Source organism: Oryzias latipes, chromosome 12 (genome assembly GCF_053564925.1).
Source record: "Oryzias latipes strain Hd-rR chromosome 12, Olatipes_Hd-rR_3.1".
In the NCBI taxonomy this organism is placed as follows: domain Eukaryota; kingdom Metazoa; phylum Chordata; class Actinopteri; order Beloniformes; family Adrianichthyidae; genus Oryzias; species Oryzias latipes.
Genome location: NC_136248.1, coordinates 398859 through 419585, shown reverse-complemented (window position 1 = coordinate 419585; position 20727 = coordinate 398859). Strand labels below are relative to the sequence as shown.

General features: G+C 41.8%; 1 protein-coding gene and 1 long non-coding RNA gene across 3 annotated transcripts in view; both read right to left on the bottom strand.

The window, feature by feature from the left end:
* Nucleotides 1-20727, bottom strand: part of slc27a6 (solute carrier family 27 member 6) — a 63674-nt gene that overhangs the window by 20984 nt on the left and 21963 nt on the right. Inside the window, exons 6-8 of one of the 2 annotated variants that reach the window (XM_078955541.1) lie at nt 1083-1173; nt 804-1002; nt 358-691 (exon numbers count right to left, since the gene is read on the bottom strand). In XM_078955541.1, coding sequence (XP_078811667.1) covers nt 487-691; nt 804-1002; nt 1083-1173 — 495 coding nt within the window. In that variant the 3' untranslated portion in view covers nt 358-486. Of the gene's footprint in view, nt 1-357; nt 692-803; nt 1003-1082; nt 1174-20727 lie in introns of those variants that run through there. The other variant, XM_023960484.2, reaches the window with a different exon arrangement.
* On the bottom strand, nt 7096-7879 carry LOC144996231 (uncharacterized). Its single transcript, XR_013659253.1, has 2 exons — nt 7753-7879; nt 7096-7322 (listed from the first exon to the last, which is right to left on the bottom strand). It is a non-coding gene; the product is annotated as an uncharacterized LOC144996231 (long non-coding RNA).

The following is a 20727-nucleotide window of genomic DNA, read 5'->3' as shown; positions in this document are numbered from 1 at the left end:
TATCGCAAAAGTCATCACAAATCGTAATAAATGGTTACCTTAAATATGCTAAAACAATCTTATGGCAGCTTGAAGCATTTAACGAATCAAATAAATCCATTTACGCATTTGACCAATCGGATGGACCCTTTTATGTTAGATGTTTGCATCCTACCTCGCCGAGGGTCATTTGGAGTATACATTTTAAACTGTTGCAGTGAAATGGGAATGATGCTTTTGGTTGTTTTGCTATTTGTTTATTTACCGCAAATTATATCGTTATCGCAATATTGATCACTCATATCGCATATCGCAAGTTTTCCTCATATCGTGCAGCCCTACCGTTTACCATCATTTTACAGGAACAGTACAGATCTCAATGCCTCTTGATTTAGTTTATTGTCAGCACTGGTCTCATGTAAGACTTCCTCAGCTTAAAACTCTACACATAAATGACAGAACTTTACTAACAAAGCTCTTATTTCAATTCAAGTCATTATCTTTTTTCTACCAGGCCAAAGAGCCACGTGGGGTCTTAGAGCCACAGGTTGCAGACCCCTGGTCTAGAGGAAGACCATAGAGAAGGTTTCTCAATGCAGTGAAGGAAGACATAAAGGTAGCTGCTGTTAAAGGATGCAGAAGACAGACGGGGGAAGCTGATTGGCTGTGGAGACCCTGAAGAGAAAAGCCCAAAGGAAAAGCAGAAGACTTGCTGTAGGCAGAAGACAACATACTGTAACAATCATGGATAGGTATTTCATGAAATGTGGGAGGTACTGAATTGTTGGTATTGTTGAATGGACATTCTGGTCAACAGAATCTACCTGAAGGTATCTCCTACACGGTCCCTGAAGCAAATGAAACCCTCCTGGTCTTCAGCCATGAGGTCACCAGTGTTAAAGTAGGCATCCCCTTTCACCAACACATTTCTCATCAACCTTTTCTCAGTCAGTTGCTTGTTTCCAGCATAACCAAAGAACGGGCTGATGGCGCTCACCCTGGACAGCAAAAGTCCAGTTTCCCCTGGTGAAAGACAGAATAATGCTTTCAAAAAGTGTCATTTCTTGGGAGAAGTAGATCAAAAAAATGTTTAGATTACTCACCCTTCTTCACTCGCTGACAAAAGCCGTGCTGGTCTCTCACTGGCTCATCTTTTACCATGTCATATTTCACCAGGTCATACTTAAATAGGAGCTACACAAAACATCAAAACAAAGACGTTCTTTAGGTTAATCACAGATTCTTTTCTGACGGTAGTGTCTATAATCATCCATGATCAAAACCCACTTTATCTACCGCAGGGTCACAGGGGTCATGACGTCCATGTGGTGCTGTCGTACCCTGTCCTTACGCCACACTCTAGTCAGTAGTAAGGTGCACGTACCGTGCACAAATGCTGCATGCATGGAGTGTCAAAGTGATCTATAGATGCGTTGCGTTGTCTGCAGGCTGCCTACACAAACTACACTCTGATTTGTCTAATTTTCTAATTTCGGACACTGCGACAGCAGCGCATGAAGTGCTCATGTATCACGTGATCAGCACTAAAGGGCCCTTTGTGCAGGCGGCAGGGTTTAGGAGGGTAAAAAAATGTAAAAACCATTCGATGTGTCTGCTTCTCACCTCCTTTACCCTTATTTGTTGTTTAAGTGTTTACTGCGACCCACATTATTTCTGTTGGGAAAAAATGTGCATGAACCTTTTCTGCGTGTCCTGTACCAGTTTCCCCATTTTTCCCCCGCGGACAGCCTGTATCCACCCGATAGGCAGTTGTGACTAACTGATGAAAAAAATCAAAGTCATGGTGTGACTTACAGAGGTTTTTAGGGCTCAGTGGATCAAAGAAACATTTTCTTTTACGAGACCATAGTTCTAGAGACCAAGCCAAAGCCTGGATGAATGCATGACTTGTTAAAACAACAGCCCACGCTCTGGTCTGGTGTTGTGAGTTTGGTGGTTTACATTAATGCACAATAAATCGGAAATTTATCATTATCGCTACATCAAGCTGTGCAATACGTATATCGCAAAAGAGGGGAAAATTTGCAATAAATGGTTACCTTAAATGTGCAAAAAAAATCTTATGGCAGCTTGAACTATTTAACTAAATAAATAAATCCCTTTATGCATTTGACCAATCAGATGGAGCCCTTTTATGTTAAACTGTTGCAGTGAAATGGAAATTGGGTTTTTGGTTGTTTTGCTATTTGTTCATGTATCACAAGTTATATGGTCATCGTAATATTGATCACTAATATCGCAAATCGCGAGTTTTCCTGGTATCGTGCAGCCCTAGTTTACTGGAAGAGCTGGTACATGGTATGCTTGTTAGCAGAAGAGATGCTATCAGAAAGTCTAGATCAGGGGTCGCCAACCTGTAACTCTAGAGTCGCATGTTGGTCTTTCTTCCCTGTGCTGTGGCTCTCTGAGGTTTTGTAAAATAGCTATTATGCTCTAAGATTGTTGTGGTTAGATCCAAATGGCTCTTTGATTGGTAAAGGTTGCTGACCCCTGGTCTAGCTGCTGACTTCATGCTGGCTTTGAAAAAGTATGAGGTAGACCAAAGGAAAGAAGAATCAACAACCTGTCCTTCCAGAAGCAGTGACGGTTGTAACAATAGGAACTATTGTTGTGTGTTATTGGTTGCTAGTCGGACGTTGCACAGTCTGGAATGAATGAGAGCACGCACCTGAGCTGCACTGTAAGAGTTTACCCTGCCTGAGTTAATTAAAAGTACTACCCTGTTGGGTAGAATTGAAGTATTCTGTGTTACGTTTCTTGGAGGAAAACCAGAATATAACATGGTGGCAGCGGCGGAGAATTTTTTTTGAAAATACGCCACGGAGTTTTGCAGCGCGCCTGGAGTCGCGGGAAAATCTGAGACCGGCATTGATTACGTGAAGCCATGGAAGGTCTGAAGCCTCCACAGCCGCTCTGTTTTGAGTCCGGTAACCTTTCACGGATTTGGAAGACCTGGAGAGATGAATTCATCCTCTATGTGGATTTAACGGTTCCCGCCGACGAGGAAAAAATGAAAGTGAAACTCTTTCGCTATCTTATCGGTGAAAGTGGCAGAGAGGTCCTAGAGACACTGATGGGTGAATCGGCGCAGGATGCATGGAAGATTGCAGACATAATTGAAAGGTTTGATGATCACTGTAGCCCAGGAACTAACGAGACGGTGGAACGCTACAAGTTTTTCTCGAGGAACCAAGGTGGGGGTGAGTCAATCGACAGCTACGTCACGGAGTTGAAGCTGCTGACCAAATCCTGCAATTTCGGGACTTTAAGAGACTCTCTGATCAGAGATCGTATTGTGTGTGGAATTAACAATGCGCAAATGAGAGAAAGACTGCTGCGTGAGAAAAACATGACTCTGGACACGTGTGTGCAGCTGTGCAGAGCCACTGAACTGTCGCGAGAGAACAGCAAAGCAATTTCTGGACTAATGATGGAGGAGGTGCATGCAGTGCAAGGAGCAGGATATCAGAAACAGTACCGTGTCACAGACTGCAAGTTTTGTGGAAAATCACATGACAGAAATAAGGAGAAGTGCCCAGCTTATGGCAAGAAATGCAAAAAATGTGGCAAAGAGAACCATTTTGCAGTTAAGTGTAAAATGCGAGCAGAACATAGTAAAAAGAGACCAGTGCATAATGTGGCGGAATGCGACAGTGATGAATATGAAGACATCCTATGTGTGACAGGATCAGAGGCAGAGCAGCCAACAGACAGTAAAAAGGAAACAGAAACTAAGCTTTTTGCTGGCATGCTCTTAGGCAAAGACATTGTAAAATTCCAAATAGATTGTGGTGTTACTTGCAATGTTATCCCAGTTAACTTACTGAATCCTGATACCAGACTGGAAGACACAAAGACACTTCTAATCATGTACAACAAAAGCAAGCTCAGACCACTTGGAAAATGCAAACTGAAGCTGAGAAACCCTCGGAACCAGAAGCTTTACCAGCTGGAGTTCCAAGTGGTGAATAAAGACTGCTCTGTGCCGCTGTTGGGCAAAAGAGCGAGTGAGGCCATGAAACTAATCAAAGTCCATTATGAGAACATCATGGCACTAGACAGCATCGTCACCTCACAGACTCCCTCACAGGAGCAGTGGACATTAGAACAGATAAAGACGGAATATGCAGACGTGTTCACTGGAGATGGATGTCTGGATGGAGTTTATAAAGTTGAAATAGATGAGTCCATCAAACCTGTGCAGTTACCAAAAAGACGTGTTCCTGTAGCAATGATGAAACCGCTGAAAGATGAACTACAAGATTTAGTGCACAGAGAAATAATCTCGCCTGTAGAGCGAAGCACAGACTGGATTAGCGGTATGGTGGTTGTCCAAAAATCAAATGGAAAACCAAGAGTTTGTATTGATCCAAGACCCCTAAACAAAGCACTGAAGCGCAGCCATTTCCCTATGCCGACTATCGAAGATATTCTGCCGGATCTGGCCAAAGCTAAAGTTTTCACAGTGTGTGATGTCAAAAGTGGATTCTGGCATGTCAAACTGGAAGAAGAGTCCAGCTACCTAACAACATTTTCCACCCCATTTGGTCGTTACCGCTGGCTCAGGATGCCAATGGGAATCAGTACTGCACCAGAGATCTTTCAGAGGAAGTTGACACAGGCTCTGGAGAACCTGCCTGGTCTGTACATAATTGCAGATGATATACTGATCACCAGCCAAGGGGTGACACAAGAGGCTGCTGAACGTGATCATGATGACAAACTAAGACTGTTCTTAAACAGGTGCAGACAGAAGAACATCAAACTAAACGCAGAAAAATTGAAACTGCGTCAAAAAGAAGTTGCCTACATTGGACATCTTCTAACAGCTGATGGGTTGAAGATAGACCCTGGAAAAGTGAGAGCCATCAATGAAATGCCACAACCTGCAGATGTCAAAGCAGTGCAGAGGCTCTTAGGAATGGTGAACTATTTAGCCAAGTTCTGCCCACATCTCTCTGACCAGTGTGAAGTGTTGAGAAAACTCACACATAAAGACTGTGAATGGAGCTGGAACAAACAACACGAAGATGCATTTATAAAGCTGAAGGGAACTATTACTAATGCTCCTGTTCTGAAATATTACAGCCCGGAGGAAGAACTCACGGTACAGTGTGATGCCTCAGACACAGGGTTGGGAGCAGCACTCATGCAGAATGGTAAGCCCATTGCCTTTGCAAGTCGAGCACTTACACAAACGGAACGAGGCTATGCACAAATAGAAAAAGAGTTTTTAGCTCTTGTGTTCAGCATGGAGAAATTTCACCAATTTACATATGGTCGAAAAGTTACGGTCCAGAGTGATCATAAGCCACTTGAGAATATTGTCAAGAAACCTCTTCTCAGTGCACCCAAAAGACTTCAAAGGATGATGTTAAGGATCCAGAAGTATGATGTGGATGTGGTGTATGTACCAGGAAAAGATATGCTATTAGCTGACACTTTGAGCAGAGCATATCTTCCAGAACATTCTTCCTGTGGCTCGGTGGAAGCAGAAATAGAAACGGTAAACATGGTGCTCCACTTGCCAATATCGGAACAAAGCCTAAATGCAATTCGTGTGGCGACAGAACAAGATGCTACACTCCAAACACTCCAACAGACGATAAGCAAAGGTTGGCCTAATGAGAAATGCAAAGTTCCAAGTCAGATCAGGTTGTATTTCTCATTCAAAGAAGAGCTGAGTTTTCAGGACGGAATCATTTTCAGAGGTGAACGTGCCATAGTTCCTGACTCTTTGAGAAAGGAAATAATTCAGCGCATACACTCTTCCCACTTAGGAGTGGAAGGATGTCTCAGACGAGCTCGAGAATGTGTCTACTGGCCAGGAATGACAGAGCAAATCAAGACACATGTTGCTAAATGTGAAATTTGCAGATCACTGGATGTAAAACAGCAGAGAGAGACACTTCTCCCACATGAGATGCCAAATAGACCTTGGGCAAAGGTGGGCACAGATTTGTTTTGTTTTGACAACAGAGACTATTTGATCACAGTGGACTATTTCTCAAATTTTTGGGAAATAGACTATCTACAAGATACAAAATCCACTACAGTGATAAAGAAACTGAAAGCTCATTATGCTCGTCAAGGCATCCCAGATACAGTCATATCAGACAATGGTCCCCAATTCACTTCACAAGAGTTCAAAAGATTTAGCAGACAGTGGGAATTCCATCATAGGACATCATCACCAGGACACGCCCAAAGCAACGGCAAAGCTGAATCAGCAGTGAAAACGGCAAAAAAGCTCTTGTTAAAGGCCAAAACAGCAGGACAAGATCCTTATCTAGCTATGCTGGATCATCGCAACACACCATCTCAAGGTCTGAACTCCAGTCCAGCGCAGAGACTACTCAGTCGCCGCACAAGAACACTACTTCCCACAAGGACAAGTCTTCTCCAACCGACAATTCTACATGCACAGCTGGATTTGAAGTCCAATCAGCAACGCCAGTGCTCATATTACAACAGATTTGCCAGAGACCTGCACACTCTGAAAACTGGAGACCGTGTCAGGGTACAACCATTTGAACCTCACACTGTCTGGAGACCTGGCACAGTGGGGAAACAAATTGACGAACGCTCATATGAGGTGCAAATGGACTCTGGAGGCGTTCTGAGGAGAAACCGGAAACATCTGAGAAGTGCACATGGACTAGGTCACAGTGAGACCACTCACCCAGAGACTGTTCGCTCCACAAGCTCAGAGGTGGACACACAGACATGCACGGACACACTTTCGCACACAGGAAACTGTAGCACGCAACTCACAACTAGATCGGGCCGAACAGTGACGCTGCCACAGCGTTACAAGGACTTTGTCATGTATAAAGGAAAAGAAAGAAGACAATAATTTAGAAATGTGTTAATTTAGACATGTGTTAAAGCGTCAAGATAGTTTGAGGTGTTCTGTTCAGGTAATTCAAAGTACTACCTGGAAAGGATTGTTTTCCTTTAAGTAAAAGTATTCAGACCTATAATTTACCAGGACTTGTTACGGAAAAATGTTATTGTCATAGTAAAGAATATGTTTAATTTTTCCACAGTAGAGCACTTAGTAGGCAGAGTCTAAGTTGACACTTTTTGTTTAAAAAAAAAAAAAAAAAAAAAAAAAAAAAGAGAAAGGATGTAACAATAGGAACTATTGTTGTGTGTTATTGGTTGCTAGTCGGACGTTGCACAGTCTGGAATGAATGAGAGCACGCACCTGAGCTGCACTGTAAGAGTTTACCCTGCCTGAGTTAATTAAAAGTACTACCCTGTTGGGTAGAATTGAAGTATTCTGTGTTACGTTTCTTGGAGGAAAACCAGAATATAATCTGTAGACCAGATGCTCTTAGAGGTTCCAAGGACTCGACTGGTGACCAAGGGGGACAGAGCGTTTTCAGTGGTTGCTCCCAAACTCTGGAATCGTCTCCCCCTGTCTATGAGATCTGCCAGATCCTTAAACGATTTTAAATCTCTGCTAAAAACTCATCTTTTTACATTGGCTTTTAACACCAGAGAGAATGATAATTAGACAGTTTTTTTTTTTTTTTTTTTTTTTTTTTTTTTTTTTTTTTTTTTTTTTTTTTTTTTTTTTTTTTTTTTTGTGTGTTTTCTTTTATTGATGATTTTATTATCATTTTACTGTGTTTCTTTGAATTTTACCTATGGTTTTAGTGTAGTTATACGTGTGCAGCACTTTGGATGTCTGGAAGATGTGAAAGTGCTATACAAATAAAGATTTGATTGATTGATTGATATAACAACGGTGTCTGTAAATGAGGAGGCACTGAAGGAAGGGTCTACAAAGGCAACCAGAAAAAAAACAGGGACTGGCACAATTGGGGGTACTGCACCAAGACATTTGGTCAGCGGGTGTCATTCACAAAATACAGAAGATAATGATTATATTTTTTTGAGGGGATTAGCTTAGAAAAAGAGTGGATTGAAATACTATGTGTTAATAGAATTCCATTTTTCTCAGTGGCAAGTGTCACAGCCGTTTTCGTTCTTCATCATCTAAGAACCATCTTAACCCTTGTGCTATCCTAGGCACTGTAACATTGGGAGTTGGGTCATCGAGACCCACAAGACAGTGCGCTGAATAGGGATGGGTATCGTTAAGGTTTTAACGGTACTACTACTCTTATTGATACTGCTTATCGATCCGGTATTTTAACGATACTCTTATCGATATTTTTTGAGGACGAAAAATAAATAAATAACAAATTAAGAACATAAAGTGTTTTATTTCCTCATTATGCAACAACATTGGTTTTTTAACAAAACATTTTACTTTATACGTAAGGGTTAATGGCTGACGAAGTGTGCGTAATTACTTTTTAACGCACGCCGTGGAAGCCTGAACCGTCCGACGCGAAACGCAGTGCGTTTAAAAAATAATAAGGCACACTTTGAAGGCCATTAACCCGCTTATACCATGGTCACTTCCAAATCAATACATATTAACCAGTTTTTAGTCCTTAATTCTTGTTTTTTTTCTGATTTGGATCGCTTTTCTCACAAAAAGCGGACTATATATTACGTGATGCGGTGCGATATCAGGTTTCAATCCACACCCAGCAGCCAATAAGAATCGAGTATTCAACCGGACCATGGTATAAATAAGAATGTTCCAGACAGGATATTTATTTAATTATTTTTATTCTTTATGAGCGTGATTTTTCCTTTGATCTTTCGTTAATTTTCCACAACCTTGAATAGACTTTTCTGTCTGTCAAACACCCAGAGTTAAGTTAAGTGAGATGATGGAAACAAATTCACTTTGATACAGACTCCTTTCTGTTTATTTATTTTTCTTTAAATCCAGTAAACCCAATAAATTATATTATTTTATGGATGACGAATATCATTCGTTATTAATTATTATTAAGTTTTAGGAAGCAGCTGTTAGTTTGTTGAGGGTGTGGAAACATAAGCGGTGAGTCGAAGGCCAGCCTTTCTACCTGTTCGTTGTTTGCTCCGCGTGCAGCCCCCCCCGCGCAGCATGTTCATAGACAGCGCAACATACGGTCATCGTAGCAGCAAGGTGACAGGATGGTAGGGTCTCCTTGACGCAAACTTCATTAATTTTACACGGAAGTGGGTGTTCTTAGTATATAGGGGTATAAAAGGATTTTTTTCGGGGGGTCCTCACGTGTCCCCTACGAGATCACCACTGACTGTGTGTGCGCTGCCTTGCCTTGTGTGTGTGCGCGCGCGGCGGGTACTGTCTGAACAGCTCCGACCCCCGTGCACACAAATAGCCAGACAGACCTCTCCTCTTCAGCGAAAACAGCGAAATTAACATCATCGTTAAATAAAGGAAAATTGATTGACTACCGATAGCAGAACCGTTGAGGTCAGATCTTAACAATACTGCGGTCTTGAAGAATGTGGCGCCGGGGCTTGTCCAAAACTGGGGCTCGGTACCCATCCCTAGCGCTGAACCTTTTTTCTTCAATAATTTGTGATCTTCACTGGTGTCCAGGGATTACATTAGATCTTTCCACCTTTGTCCACCTTTGTCATGGTAGGGAGAACACGTCAATGTGAGGGTGGGGTCATAGGATAGCACAAGGGTTAAAGTAAGCTGACCTCGCAACAGCACACGTGTAAGCAGAAGATCAATTGTTTGGGCGTTGATCACAATCACCTAAAAGCCCTCAAGCTAGCAGAAACACGTTCACAGTCCAGGTTCAGTAAAAGAATTTCAAACCCCAATGCCCCAGCTTTTTTGTACATTTGTGTAAATTCATGTGGAAACTGTAACACCATGCAGGATACCAAAAGATACACAAAAATCATTCCAGGACGAGCGGCAGTGGCTCATGTGGTTGAGCAGGTCGCCCAATGATCGAAGGGTCGGCGGTTCAATCACCATTCCCCCAGTCAACCGTTGTTGTGTCCTTGGGCCAGACACTTCACCCTCCCTGCCTCCAGAGTGGCCCCACTGGTGTATGAATGTGCATGAATGTCCTGGTGATGGTCAGACGGCCCGTAGGCGTGAACTGGCAGCCACGCCTCTGTCAGTCTGCCCCAGGGCAGCTGAGGCTACATCAGCACTTATCATCAGCAAGTATGAATGAATGATGGACACATTGGAAGAACTTTGAGCGTCTGGAAAAGCAGATAAATCTAATCCATTATTATTATTCTTGAAACCACATTCTTGTGTCATTGACTCTGTGACTGTGTTGATCTAACACATCTGAACAAGCGGGTCAAAAAGGCATTGGATTTAGCCAAACAGAAGCTCTGCTGGGTGGGGTTCAAGTGTTCATTTGGTGCTTCAGAGGCTGAAAGAAGACAAACAAAAACCAAAGATATTCCTTTCAGAAGTAGGAACAGAGCTTTCATTCTGAGAGAAAAGGATATCTGGTGGATTACTTTTCACAAGTCATTAAGGTAGCACTATTTTATGTGCAGACAGCCTTTGCTGCCCTGGAGGCTTTTAGGGTCTCTGGAATTCCACAGACCACTACATGATAGCTCCTACACAGCTGTGAACTGTTTCAAGATATCTCTAGAAATGGTAGATTTATCCACATCACCCGCAGCTCCATGGTTGAGGTGCAGATCTGGGTAACATGTCACGTTATGTCCTGAGTTTTCATGCTAAACAGACCTAATCTGATTAGTATGACAAAGCTCACATGATGCCCACATAATATGGTGTGGAAGTCCAAAGCAATAGTGTGCATTGCAAAATTGTAAAACACAAAGGGCTTCTTCATGCAGCTGAAGGCAAAAGCGTTTTCTCAATGATTGCACATAACTAGACAGACATTTCTGACTCCTGCCAGACCCCAAAAAAGCATCAGATCCTTGATTGTACTAAAGCTCTGTCGATTCTTCCTCATCATCACTTGTACCATAAATCTAATCTTTACCCACTGGAACTACGTTTCTTCAAATATCCTTTTATGACTTTCCTCTTCATTTAGACAGCATTTTACATAAAATCACAAAGCGGCTCAATGGCTCAGCTGGTTGCGCGTCATTGACTGTATGACAGAGCTGGACTGAGCAAGTGTAACGTCACCCATAGAAAATACCTCAGGCTCCAGTGAAATGAAGACAATTTAGTGGCCGTTTTCCGAGATATGGACGCCAACATTAGGAGCCAGAATGATGTGATTGGACTTATCGAGTCTGAGTCAACGTTTCTATGACAATCACTCTCACCAATCAGGAGGGAGCTTGTTAGAAGGCTACACCCGTTCCACAGGAAGCAGACTTAGGAGAATCTATCAATCAAATCTTTGAGGTGGGGGCCCGCAGGCACCACATGCTTTTATTGAGGCATCTGGTTGGCCAGTTTATAACGTGAATAAACTTGTGATAAAGAAAAAAAAGAGGATCATCAAGAAGATTTTAAAAAAGGTATCAGAGCCAGAACTGTTTTTATGACCAATAGAATGACTGAGGAACAGCTGTTATTTCTATATAGATGTCTGGGGGATTCTGGCTACTTGAAACCACTTCCTGTTTGGAGCGCCTGGGAGAAGGGGCCACTCAGCTCAGTGGCCTTGTGGTTAGAGTGTCCGCCCTGTAACTGGAAGGTCGTCCAGGCCAAGTCATACCAAAGACTTTAAAAATGGGACCCAATGCTTCCCTGCTTGACACTTGACACGCTTGGATTGGAGGGTTAAGCCACCAAAGCGCGGCGTGGCTGTGTCTGCAGCTCACCGCTCCCCCAGGGGATGGGATGGGTCAAACGTGGAGAACAAATTTCACACACCTAGGTGTGTGACAGATAGTGGGACTTTTAACTTTAACTCAGTCCAGTTCTCTGTATACAGTCAATGCTGCGTGTAGGACTGGTATATGGAAAAACAGGGTTTGATTCCAAGGGGGGTGATGAGCTTCATCCAGTGTGGGTCTTTGGGTGAGACCCTTTGTGCTAATGCCTATTTATGTAGCCACAAGGGGAGCCAAGTCTGGGCTTATCCTTAACTCAACTCAACTCAAACTTTATTTATATAGCGCCTTTCATTTCAGTTAAAAACACAAAGCGCTTCACATATAAGCAGATAAAACAGTCATAAAAACTGAAGATTGTTAAAAACAGCAAACAAAGGACAATCACAGAAAGATGGGACCCCTCCCTCACCCCCCAACCCCCCAACCCACCCACCCACACCCCACCTACCCAGTTCCCCCCGTAGAACCCTGAACAGAACCAAAGAACTGCAGCTTAAAGAAGGTCTGGCTTGGTTCTGCTGCGAGGAAACAATATGATGGGGATCCATTTATTCCAAGGCCCAGCCCGACCACAGGGGTCAGTACCACAGCGCCCGCCCAGCACAGAGCAGCCCAGGGCCCACTCCATGGCTATTAGACCACAGAGCAGGACCCCAGCCCGCCCAACGAGAACGGGCACTGCAGCAACAGCACCCCCTACAGGTCAAGCCGGTGGTGCCCCAGAAAAGTGGATCCCCAAGAGGAAACACTGGAGTTAAAAACATCAGAATAAAAATTATCATAAAATAACAACAATAAAAATAGAAAAAAAGATTAAAAAAATAAAAAATAAAATAAGATTTAACAATTTTAGTAATTCAAAAATAAAATACGTAAACTGATTAAAACATAACCTACATATCATTGGTAAAATAACAATAAAAAGAATAGTATATTAAAAACAGAGATAATAATAGTCCTTACAAATAAATAAATAAATGAATAAATACGTAAATAAATAAATAAATTAATAAATAGATAGATAAAAAATAAAAAGACAGGAAATGTTCAAAGTCATGTAAAAGCCAGACTAAAAAGGTGGGTCTTGAGCCTCTTCTTAAAAAACTCTACAGTCTCTGATGCCCTGAGGCTCTCTGGCAGGCCGTTCCACAGGCGAGGGCCGTAATGGCAGAACGAAGCCTCACCATGTGTCCTGGTCCTCACCTTAGGGACAACTAAGAGGCCAGTGCCAGAGGACCTCAGGGTCCGCGAGGATTCGTATTTTAAAATAACATCATTTAAATAAGAAGGCCCAAGACCATAAAAACATTTATAAATCATTAAAAGAACTTTAAAATCAATCCTGAAACGCACAGGGAGCCAATGCAGCGACTTTAAAATAGGTGTAATGTGTTCCCGCCCTCTGGTCCTCGTCAGAACTCGTGCCGCAGAGTTCTGCAATAGCTGCAGATTTGAGATCGACTTCTTCGGTAAACCAGAGAGCAGGGCATTACAATAATCTAAACGACTAAAATTAAAAGCATGCATCAGCACCTCTGTGCTGGCAAGAGAGAGGAACGGGCGACTCTGGCAATGTTCTTAAGATGGCAGGGGTTGACATAGCCCAGAAATTTGCACTGGCCCACAGGGCCAGTAGTTTTTGAAAGTCACTGGCCCGACACCTCGCACAGCGAGACCCGCCGCTCCGCAGGTGCTTGCAACTTTAGGGGGGTCCGGGGGCATGCCCCCCCGGAAAATTTTAATATGGTGCAATTTGGTGCATTCTGGTGACATCTAGCACTTATTTATACACTTTTCAATGACTGAAAATAGAGCATATCAAACTTAAATCTGCTCTAGTCTGTTTCAGATGTTTTGAAGAGAGCGCTGCATTATAGTAGGAAACACTAGTTAAGAAGTTTTCATGCTGCTTCTAATCACTGCTATTTCACATTTGTTCCTAATCAATAGTTAAGAAGTTTTATTGACTTTTTTGCCCTGACTGCCTTAAGGTTCTGCTTTTTGTTACTGTTGCAAAGTTACATTTACTTTTTAGTTACTTTAGTTACCTAATTAAATTAAATAATTGAAAAATTAAATACAATTAAATTACTGAGATCATTCAGCTAACTAGAAATACTTACTGCTTACAGTGTTGTAAAGAAAAACAAAATTAAGTAGTTTGACCTTATACTCCATTTGAGTCTGAGATTCAGGTATTTTAAGTTGCCTTTGATTCTTTGACGTTCAGCTTAAAGCTTAGTGCATACAGTTTCATCTTCAATGCATTCATTAAATATCTTGCTGTCCATACTAATAATTAATAACTACTAACATATTCCTATCTATTCCTGCCATGTCTTCCACATCTCTGACATGCTTCAGTCTCTCTTCAGTGACGGTGTTGGATTTATGATCATCGCGGTGAAAAACCACCAGGGGGCGCGCTGATATGAGTGTCAGTTTAAATATATCTGCCTAAAATGTAATAATAACCCACTGGCTTGTTCCTTCGTTGTTGCTGTTTAACATTCTTTAGTATTGAATTGTTACATTCAATAAAGTTTGAAAAAAAAATTGAGTGAGCGCGTGCCGCGTGGTGCTCGGCAGTGACAGCCGCGGGCGCAGGCGGGAGAGGAGGAGAAGAGTGATCAAAGGTTTCCCATAGCAGAAAAAGTAAATTATGAAGACGAGGTAAATCTACACGTTTTCGCAAAATATACTTTATTGTAAAAGGTGAAAAATGTATTAATTGTTAGATATTTTAGTGGCCCGAGCGGACAAGTAAAAAATAAAGTCTTGTGGTCCGTACTGCTCGAAAAACAGGACCGGGCCAGCGGACAAATGGCTATGTCGAGCCCTGCATGGTAAAATCCTGTTTTCACAACGTTTCTGATGTGGGGAATAAAATTCAGCTCAGAGTCAAAAAGAACGCCCAGGTTTCTCACACATTGAGAAGATTTAAAATTCCTAAGTTTGGGTAAAATCATCTCTCTCTTGTCTTCAGGACCAATGATCAAAACTTCATTTTTTTCCTGGTTAAGCTGTAAGAAGTTTTCTGCCATCCACAGCTTTATATCTAAAATGCAGTTTAAAAGAGTGTTGACAGGTTCAAGGTCATCAGGAGACACGGCGATGTAAAGCTGTGTGTCATCAGCATAGCTGTGAAAGTCAACGCCGTGTCTCCTGATGACATCCCCAAGAGGCAACATATACAAGTTAAAAAGTATTGGACCCAAGATTGAACCCTGGGGAACCCCGCATCTTATTTCATGGACTCCTGAGGACCGAGTATCCATACTTACAAAAAAATGGCGATCTGTGAGATAGGAGTGAAACCAGTTAAGAGCAGTTCCTGAGAGTCCGACCCCACTCCTTAGTCTGTCAAGTAAAATCTGGTGATCTACCGTATCAAAGGCGGCACTAAGATCTAGCAGCACCAGAACAGAAAGTTTCTGCGAGTCATAAGTATTTCTGAGATCATTTAAAATTTTTAAAAGGGCCGTCTCAGTACTGTGATTTGTCCTAAAACTAGACTGACACTTTTCAAGAACATTATGTTCATTTAAAAAATCATGTAATTGAATAAAAACAAGTTTTTCAAAATTTTTTCCTAAAAATGGTAAGTTGGATACAGGTCTGTAATTGTCCATGATCTTTGGGTCCAAGTTACTCTTCTTCAGAAGGGGCCTCACCACCGCCGTCTTACAGGCAGAGGGGAAGACCCCCGTCTGAAGAGAGCAGTTAACTATGTTTAAAATCTCGGACTCAAAGAATTTATATAATGTTTTAGAGGCTGGGTAGCTCGGTTGGTAAGGTAAAAGGCTACCACGCAGGGTTCGATTCCCGGAGGGGAATGAACAATGGTACTGGGGGGCAATTACCATATCAACGGGAAGCAATTAACATCACCCAGAGATGTTAATTGGGCGAGACCCTTAACGCTGCTTTCTCCAGAGCGCGGTTTGGCTGCAGCTCACCGCTCCCCCAGGGGATGGGTCAAATGCAGAGAAGAATTTCCCCATTGAGGGATAAATACAGTATCAATTATTATTATTATTATTATCCTTGTGCCGGACCCAAGCCCTGATAAAATACAGGGCTGTGTCAGGATGGGTCTCCAGGTGTAAAAGTCTCTGCCAAACCACCTGTGTGGATCAGTGGAAGCTGATTGGCTGTGCCGAGTCCTGAAGGAATTTGCTGACAGGTGAACAACAACATTTTATAATATCACAGAAACTTTTAAACTTTTAGTCTTCCAGTAAATTTGGGAGCCAGAAAGGTCAACGGCTTTGTTTTTATGTTTGAAGAATGTGAGAGCTATAGAAACTTGTCTTAATGCACTCGTTTTTATTTTATTTTCTTCTTGCTGTATAAAAAATCTGTCAAAGTATAATTCTATTTATCATATGTGTCACTAGAACAGGCAGACGGCTGGATCCAAATGCAGCAGGTTTAGCAGCTCAGCTAAAAGTCCACAAAGATAAATCAGAGTCAGGCCGGCAGGAATCGATAACGGGCATAAAAGCATCAGAGAGATGGGATGGTCGAGATCCAGGAAAAAGTTGGGGCATGCAGACATGGTCAGGGTCAGGGTCAGGCAGAGTGACACAAACAATGCTTTGCACTGAGCTCAGCTCAGTCCTCAAGTATACTGTGGTTGATTGAGTAAATGAGAGTCAGGTGTGCAGCATCCTGGAAGTGTGGCTAGAACTCTGGAGATGGTTCCTGCTGGTGACCAGTGACAATATGGTAATCATTCATATATTTTCTACAGTAGATAGAGTAGTATTTGCTCATTGACCCTAAAAGCCATAGTTGTTTTTGTTAGAAGCCAAGGAGGTTACCCATCCGTTACCGCTTCTGTTTATCTGGCTGTTAGAAAGTTAAACCTGAAATATGAAGAAAGAGACAAGACCAAATACTTTTACACCTTTCAAAAAGGACAAAAACTGTCAATTTAATGATCTCGATTGAAAGAATGCTTGAAATGTCTGTTGATAAGTGATCCATGACAGGTTCATATTAACAGGTGTTCTTTGTTCTGAACACCATGTGAGAATGTCGTGTCATAGCTTTATCCGGCTGGTTCATCAAACTGAATGTCTTCTGAAATGATTGTTTTACCACTGACTTGTCTTGAAATTGTTTAACTCAAGTGATGCTTTCTGAGAACAACCAAACGAAAGGTAGTTTTTTGTAGTGGAGGCTAGCATGAGTGGGGCTGAGGCTCATCCCTGCTGTTCATGTCAACAGATGAAGTCAGATACACCACATGCATTTATTCTTCACTACTATTCTTTTTTTTTTTTTTTTTTTTAACTTGTCCTGTCCAACAGCTGGGCAGGCAGATGAGAGCTGAGGGCCTCTTATGTTGTACATATTTTACTTTAACAATAGGGGTTATTAATCTTCAGACAAACCAGAGGTATGTCTGAATAAACCCCTTTTGTAATTGAGGCCAAACTTTATTCATTTCAACCATGTTTGAAAATCTTGGGTGTTGGACCGGACGGAAAAGGAAAGAAGGGAAGAAAAGGGAGGGATGTTAGAGAGAGAGGGGGTAGGGGGTGATAATAGGAGGGTAGGGAGGATAAGACCATGAAGCAGCATAGAGCAACAAGTTTACTGGTTGTTTATCGTTACGGTAAGGTTCAAATGTATGTTATATGTATAGTAATATACATTTGTATATTACTATACACCTGGAGACCCATCCTGATACGCCTCTACCCACGCCTCTACTACTATTCTTACGTTTAATTATTTTTAAGGTATCCATGATTTCTTTATGAACAACAGGATTTTTTGTCACCTTTTTTGTTATTGATTTAATAAGATTAAGTCTAACAACATAAGCGGCGCTAGGATTACTGCTTCCATGGGCCTTAAGAAGAGTTAACGGCTGATCAGTGTTATCAAAGTAGCTCGTTTGACAAAGTTACTAAAGAATACAAAAACATCAGAAGAAAACCCACCATTGTGTTCACCTCCATACTTGTAAAAGCATTCTGCAGACAGGTTTAACATTTAGAGTAAACAGATTTTTGTTCACATTATCTGTTGTAAAGATTTTCTAAAGATTTTGCAAATGTACTCAAAAACACTGCATAATGCTAATACCAAAAACTCCAGAAGCTAAATGTGCAGGCGTCTTCTGCATGTCTAGCAGAACAAAAATAGAAGTATGCTAAATATGTACAACTTTACAAAAAAAACTGTGTCAATAGGCTGTGAAGCATCATCAAGAAACAAAAACGACCTTTATCAACAGAAAAAGATTTACTTTGATAAAAGAGACAGACGCTGAGATGCCCGCTGGGCCCAGAGCCCGTTGAGTTTTTTTTACCAGCAGTTAACATGAAGGGGCCAAATGATGGAGAAAAACATCTTCTATAACTTCACGGCTCATTTATCAGGAACAAAAAAAGCAAAAAAACTTTCTGCTGACAATTACACTGCTACGTAACAACACAGGAACAAAAAAGTAACAGTCCCAGTTAAACAGATGAGGGGTAAAAGTAACTCCAGTTGCTGATGTTACATCAGGCTAGTCCATATAAACCCTTTGAATGTCAATTTAACCTGTAAACTGCTGGATTTTACCAAAGCTGGGTTTACCTTTTCTTAAGAAAAAAAGGTTCCTTTCCAAACGTAAAGAACTGAGTCATCAAACCAACCAGTTTTCCTCTTAGACAAGAATGGATTCATTAGACTAATTCAGCTTTTAAGGGTGTGAAAAGGGCCTTTTATAAGGATAAGTAGTTCAAACAGCTGCCATCACAGTTCTCTGGACCAGTCCAGTCTTGTTCCCAAAACACTCTCTGATCTGAACCTTAAGGGCCATTTTAAAAACTCTGAGTCTACTTTGCAGAACACACTCCGCAACTTTAAAAACACACCTGGTATTCACAAGATGCAAAAAGTTAACACAAAGAACAAAACTCCGACGCTGCCTCCACTAATAAAACACAACCGGTCAAAGCTGATGCCCATTCAACTCCAGCAAATGTGAGGGCAGTTCTGGAACAACTGAGCAGCATTTCAAAGATGGATAAAAGACCAAGTGAAGTTAGACCGAGACCCGCACCAAGAACCGTACCATGACCCAGACTGCCACCAAAAACCATACCTGTGCCAAGACCTAAACCCACACCAATACCTGGACCCAGACAAAAAACAAGAATTTCTGATGAGATCCAAGCAATAGTTATTGACCAGGAGATGGTTCATGGTGGTTAGCGCTCTTGCCTCACAGCAAGAAGGCCCCGGTTCAAGTCCCGGCTGGGGGCCTGAAACACAACATCAATGGGGGACCTTTCTGTGTGGAGTTAGCATGTTCTCCCCGTGGATGCGTGGGTTCTCTCCGGGGTCTCCGGCTTCCTCCCACCGTCCAAAAACATGCTGCATACGTTAATTGGTCAATTTAAATCCACCCGAGGTGTGAGTGTGAGAGTGAATGGGTGTGTGATTGTGGGCATTCTACCCTGCAACAGACTGGCAAATTGTCCAGGGTGTCCCCCTGCCTTCACCCACAAGTGGCCGGGATAGGCTCCAGCAGCCCCGTGACCCCGAAAGGGAAAAACGGAATAGAAAATGAATGAAAAAAAATGAATGGTTCATGGAAGGATGGAGGCAGGTCAAAAGGGTCAACCCTACCAACAAGATTCACCAGATTATCACCACTTTGACATTTTACACAAGCCTTTTTCAACTGTGAGTCCATGCACTGTATCGGATAGCAACAGTCCAGCGTGAACACCGTATGCTAAAAGCTCGTTCAAGAACCCATGTTTAGTGCGTTCCAGCCACAGATGAAGTGTGTAAATAAATGTAAAGAGTAAACATAAATAGAAAATCTAATATGGGGCCTATAAATACATGTTCAGGTTAAAATATTCATAAAATAATTTGACTTGTTTATACTTCAAAAAACAGCTTCTATAAATATTCAGAGTTCTAGTTTGATCCAGCCTTACGGCGCGTTCACACCGAACAGCCAGTCTGTGTTTCCTGTAAACCTGCCGGAAGAGTTCATGCAACTGGCCCCGTGTGATTGGCCACCCATTTCAAATTTCAAGTGGTGCAGTGAAAACTTTTAAGAGCTGAAAAATCTGAACTTTGGCAAATATTTGCATCATGTCAACCAACGAGGAACTCAACTTTGGTAGTAATGTGTTGAGTCTGTGCTTAGTGGGTGGAGTACAAATGCAGTGTGTAGGGGAAGGTCATCATTGGTGACTTGTCACATATTCCAAAGACTTTTACAGTACTGCAAGTCATCAAACTGCGACACAGAGCAACAAAGGTTCAGCTGAAGCAGCCATCATTCACATGCATGTCCTCTTTTACATGAATGGCTCAGTTTTAACAACATTTCAAATCACATCATAATTTGTGGTTGACAATACAATTCATAGTTGATATTAGTTCATTTTGAATGATCCGATTCAGTGACCTAAAACGGATCCAGAACATCCTTAGCCAGAACTTCAAGTACATCCAAAGAATCCAAAGGGAACATTCATAGAACATTCTAGCACACTATATGGTCACATGACTTTGCTTGATTCAAAGTCTTTCCACACATTGGACTGGAATGATGGACTGATCCATTTTTGCTGATGTCATCAAGAGTGTTGTCCGCTGTGATTGGTCGTTTTACCTTATAGTCAAATAAACCTACTGTACCTCAATCTAGATGGGATTTCCAAATTTCGATTATTGATTTATCTCGTTATAAAATGTTATTTTAATGGTTTGATTCAATTTGATTAACAACTCACCTCAGACAGACCGTAGGAATGGAAACCAATTCATTGTTTATTGATGAATTGTTCCACCCCTATTATAATATCAACTATTGTGGTGTGCTGGTTGAATAAAAAAAGAAACCCATGCTACTCCCACAACATCATTCATACCTTTCAATATGTACCAAAGAGCCTGTAAAAAAGGTTAGCAGTAACTCCTCCCACATGCAACACTGAATTTGCTCATGGTTCATAAACACCCCTTTGGACACACAAATAGAAGGGAGTTTGCCGTGGGGCC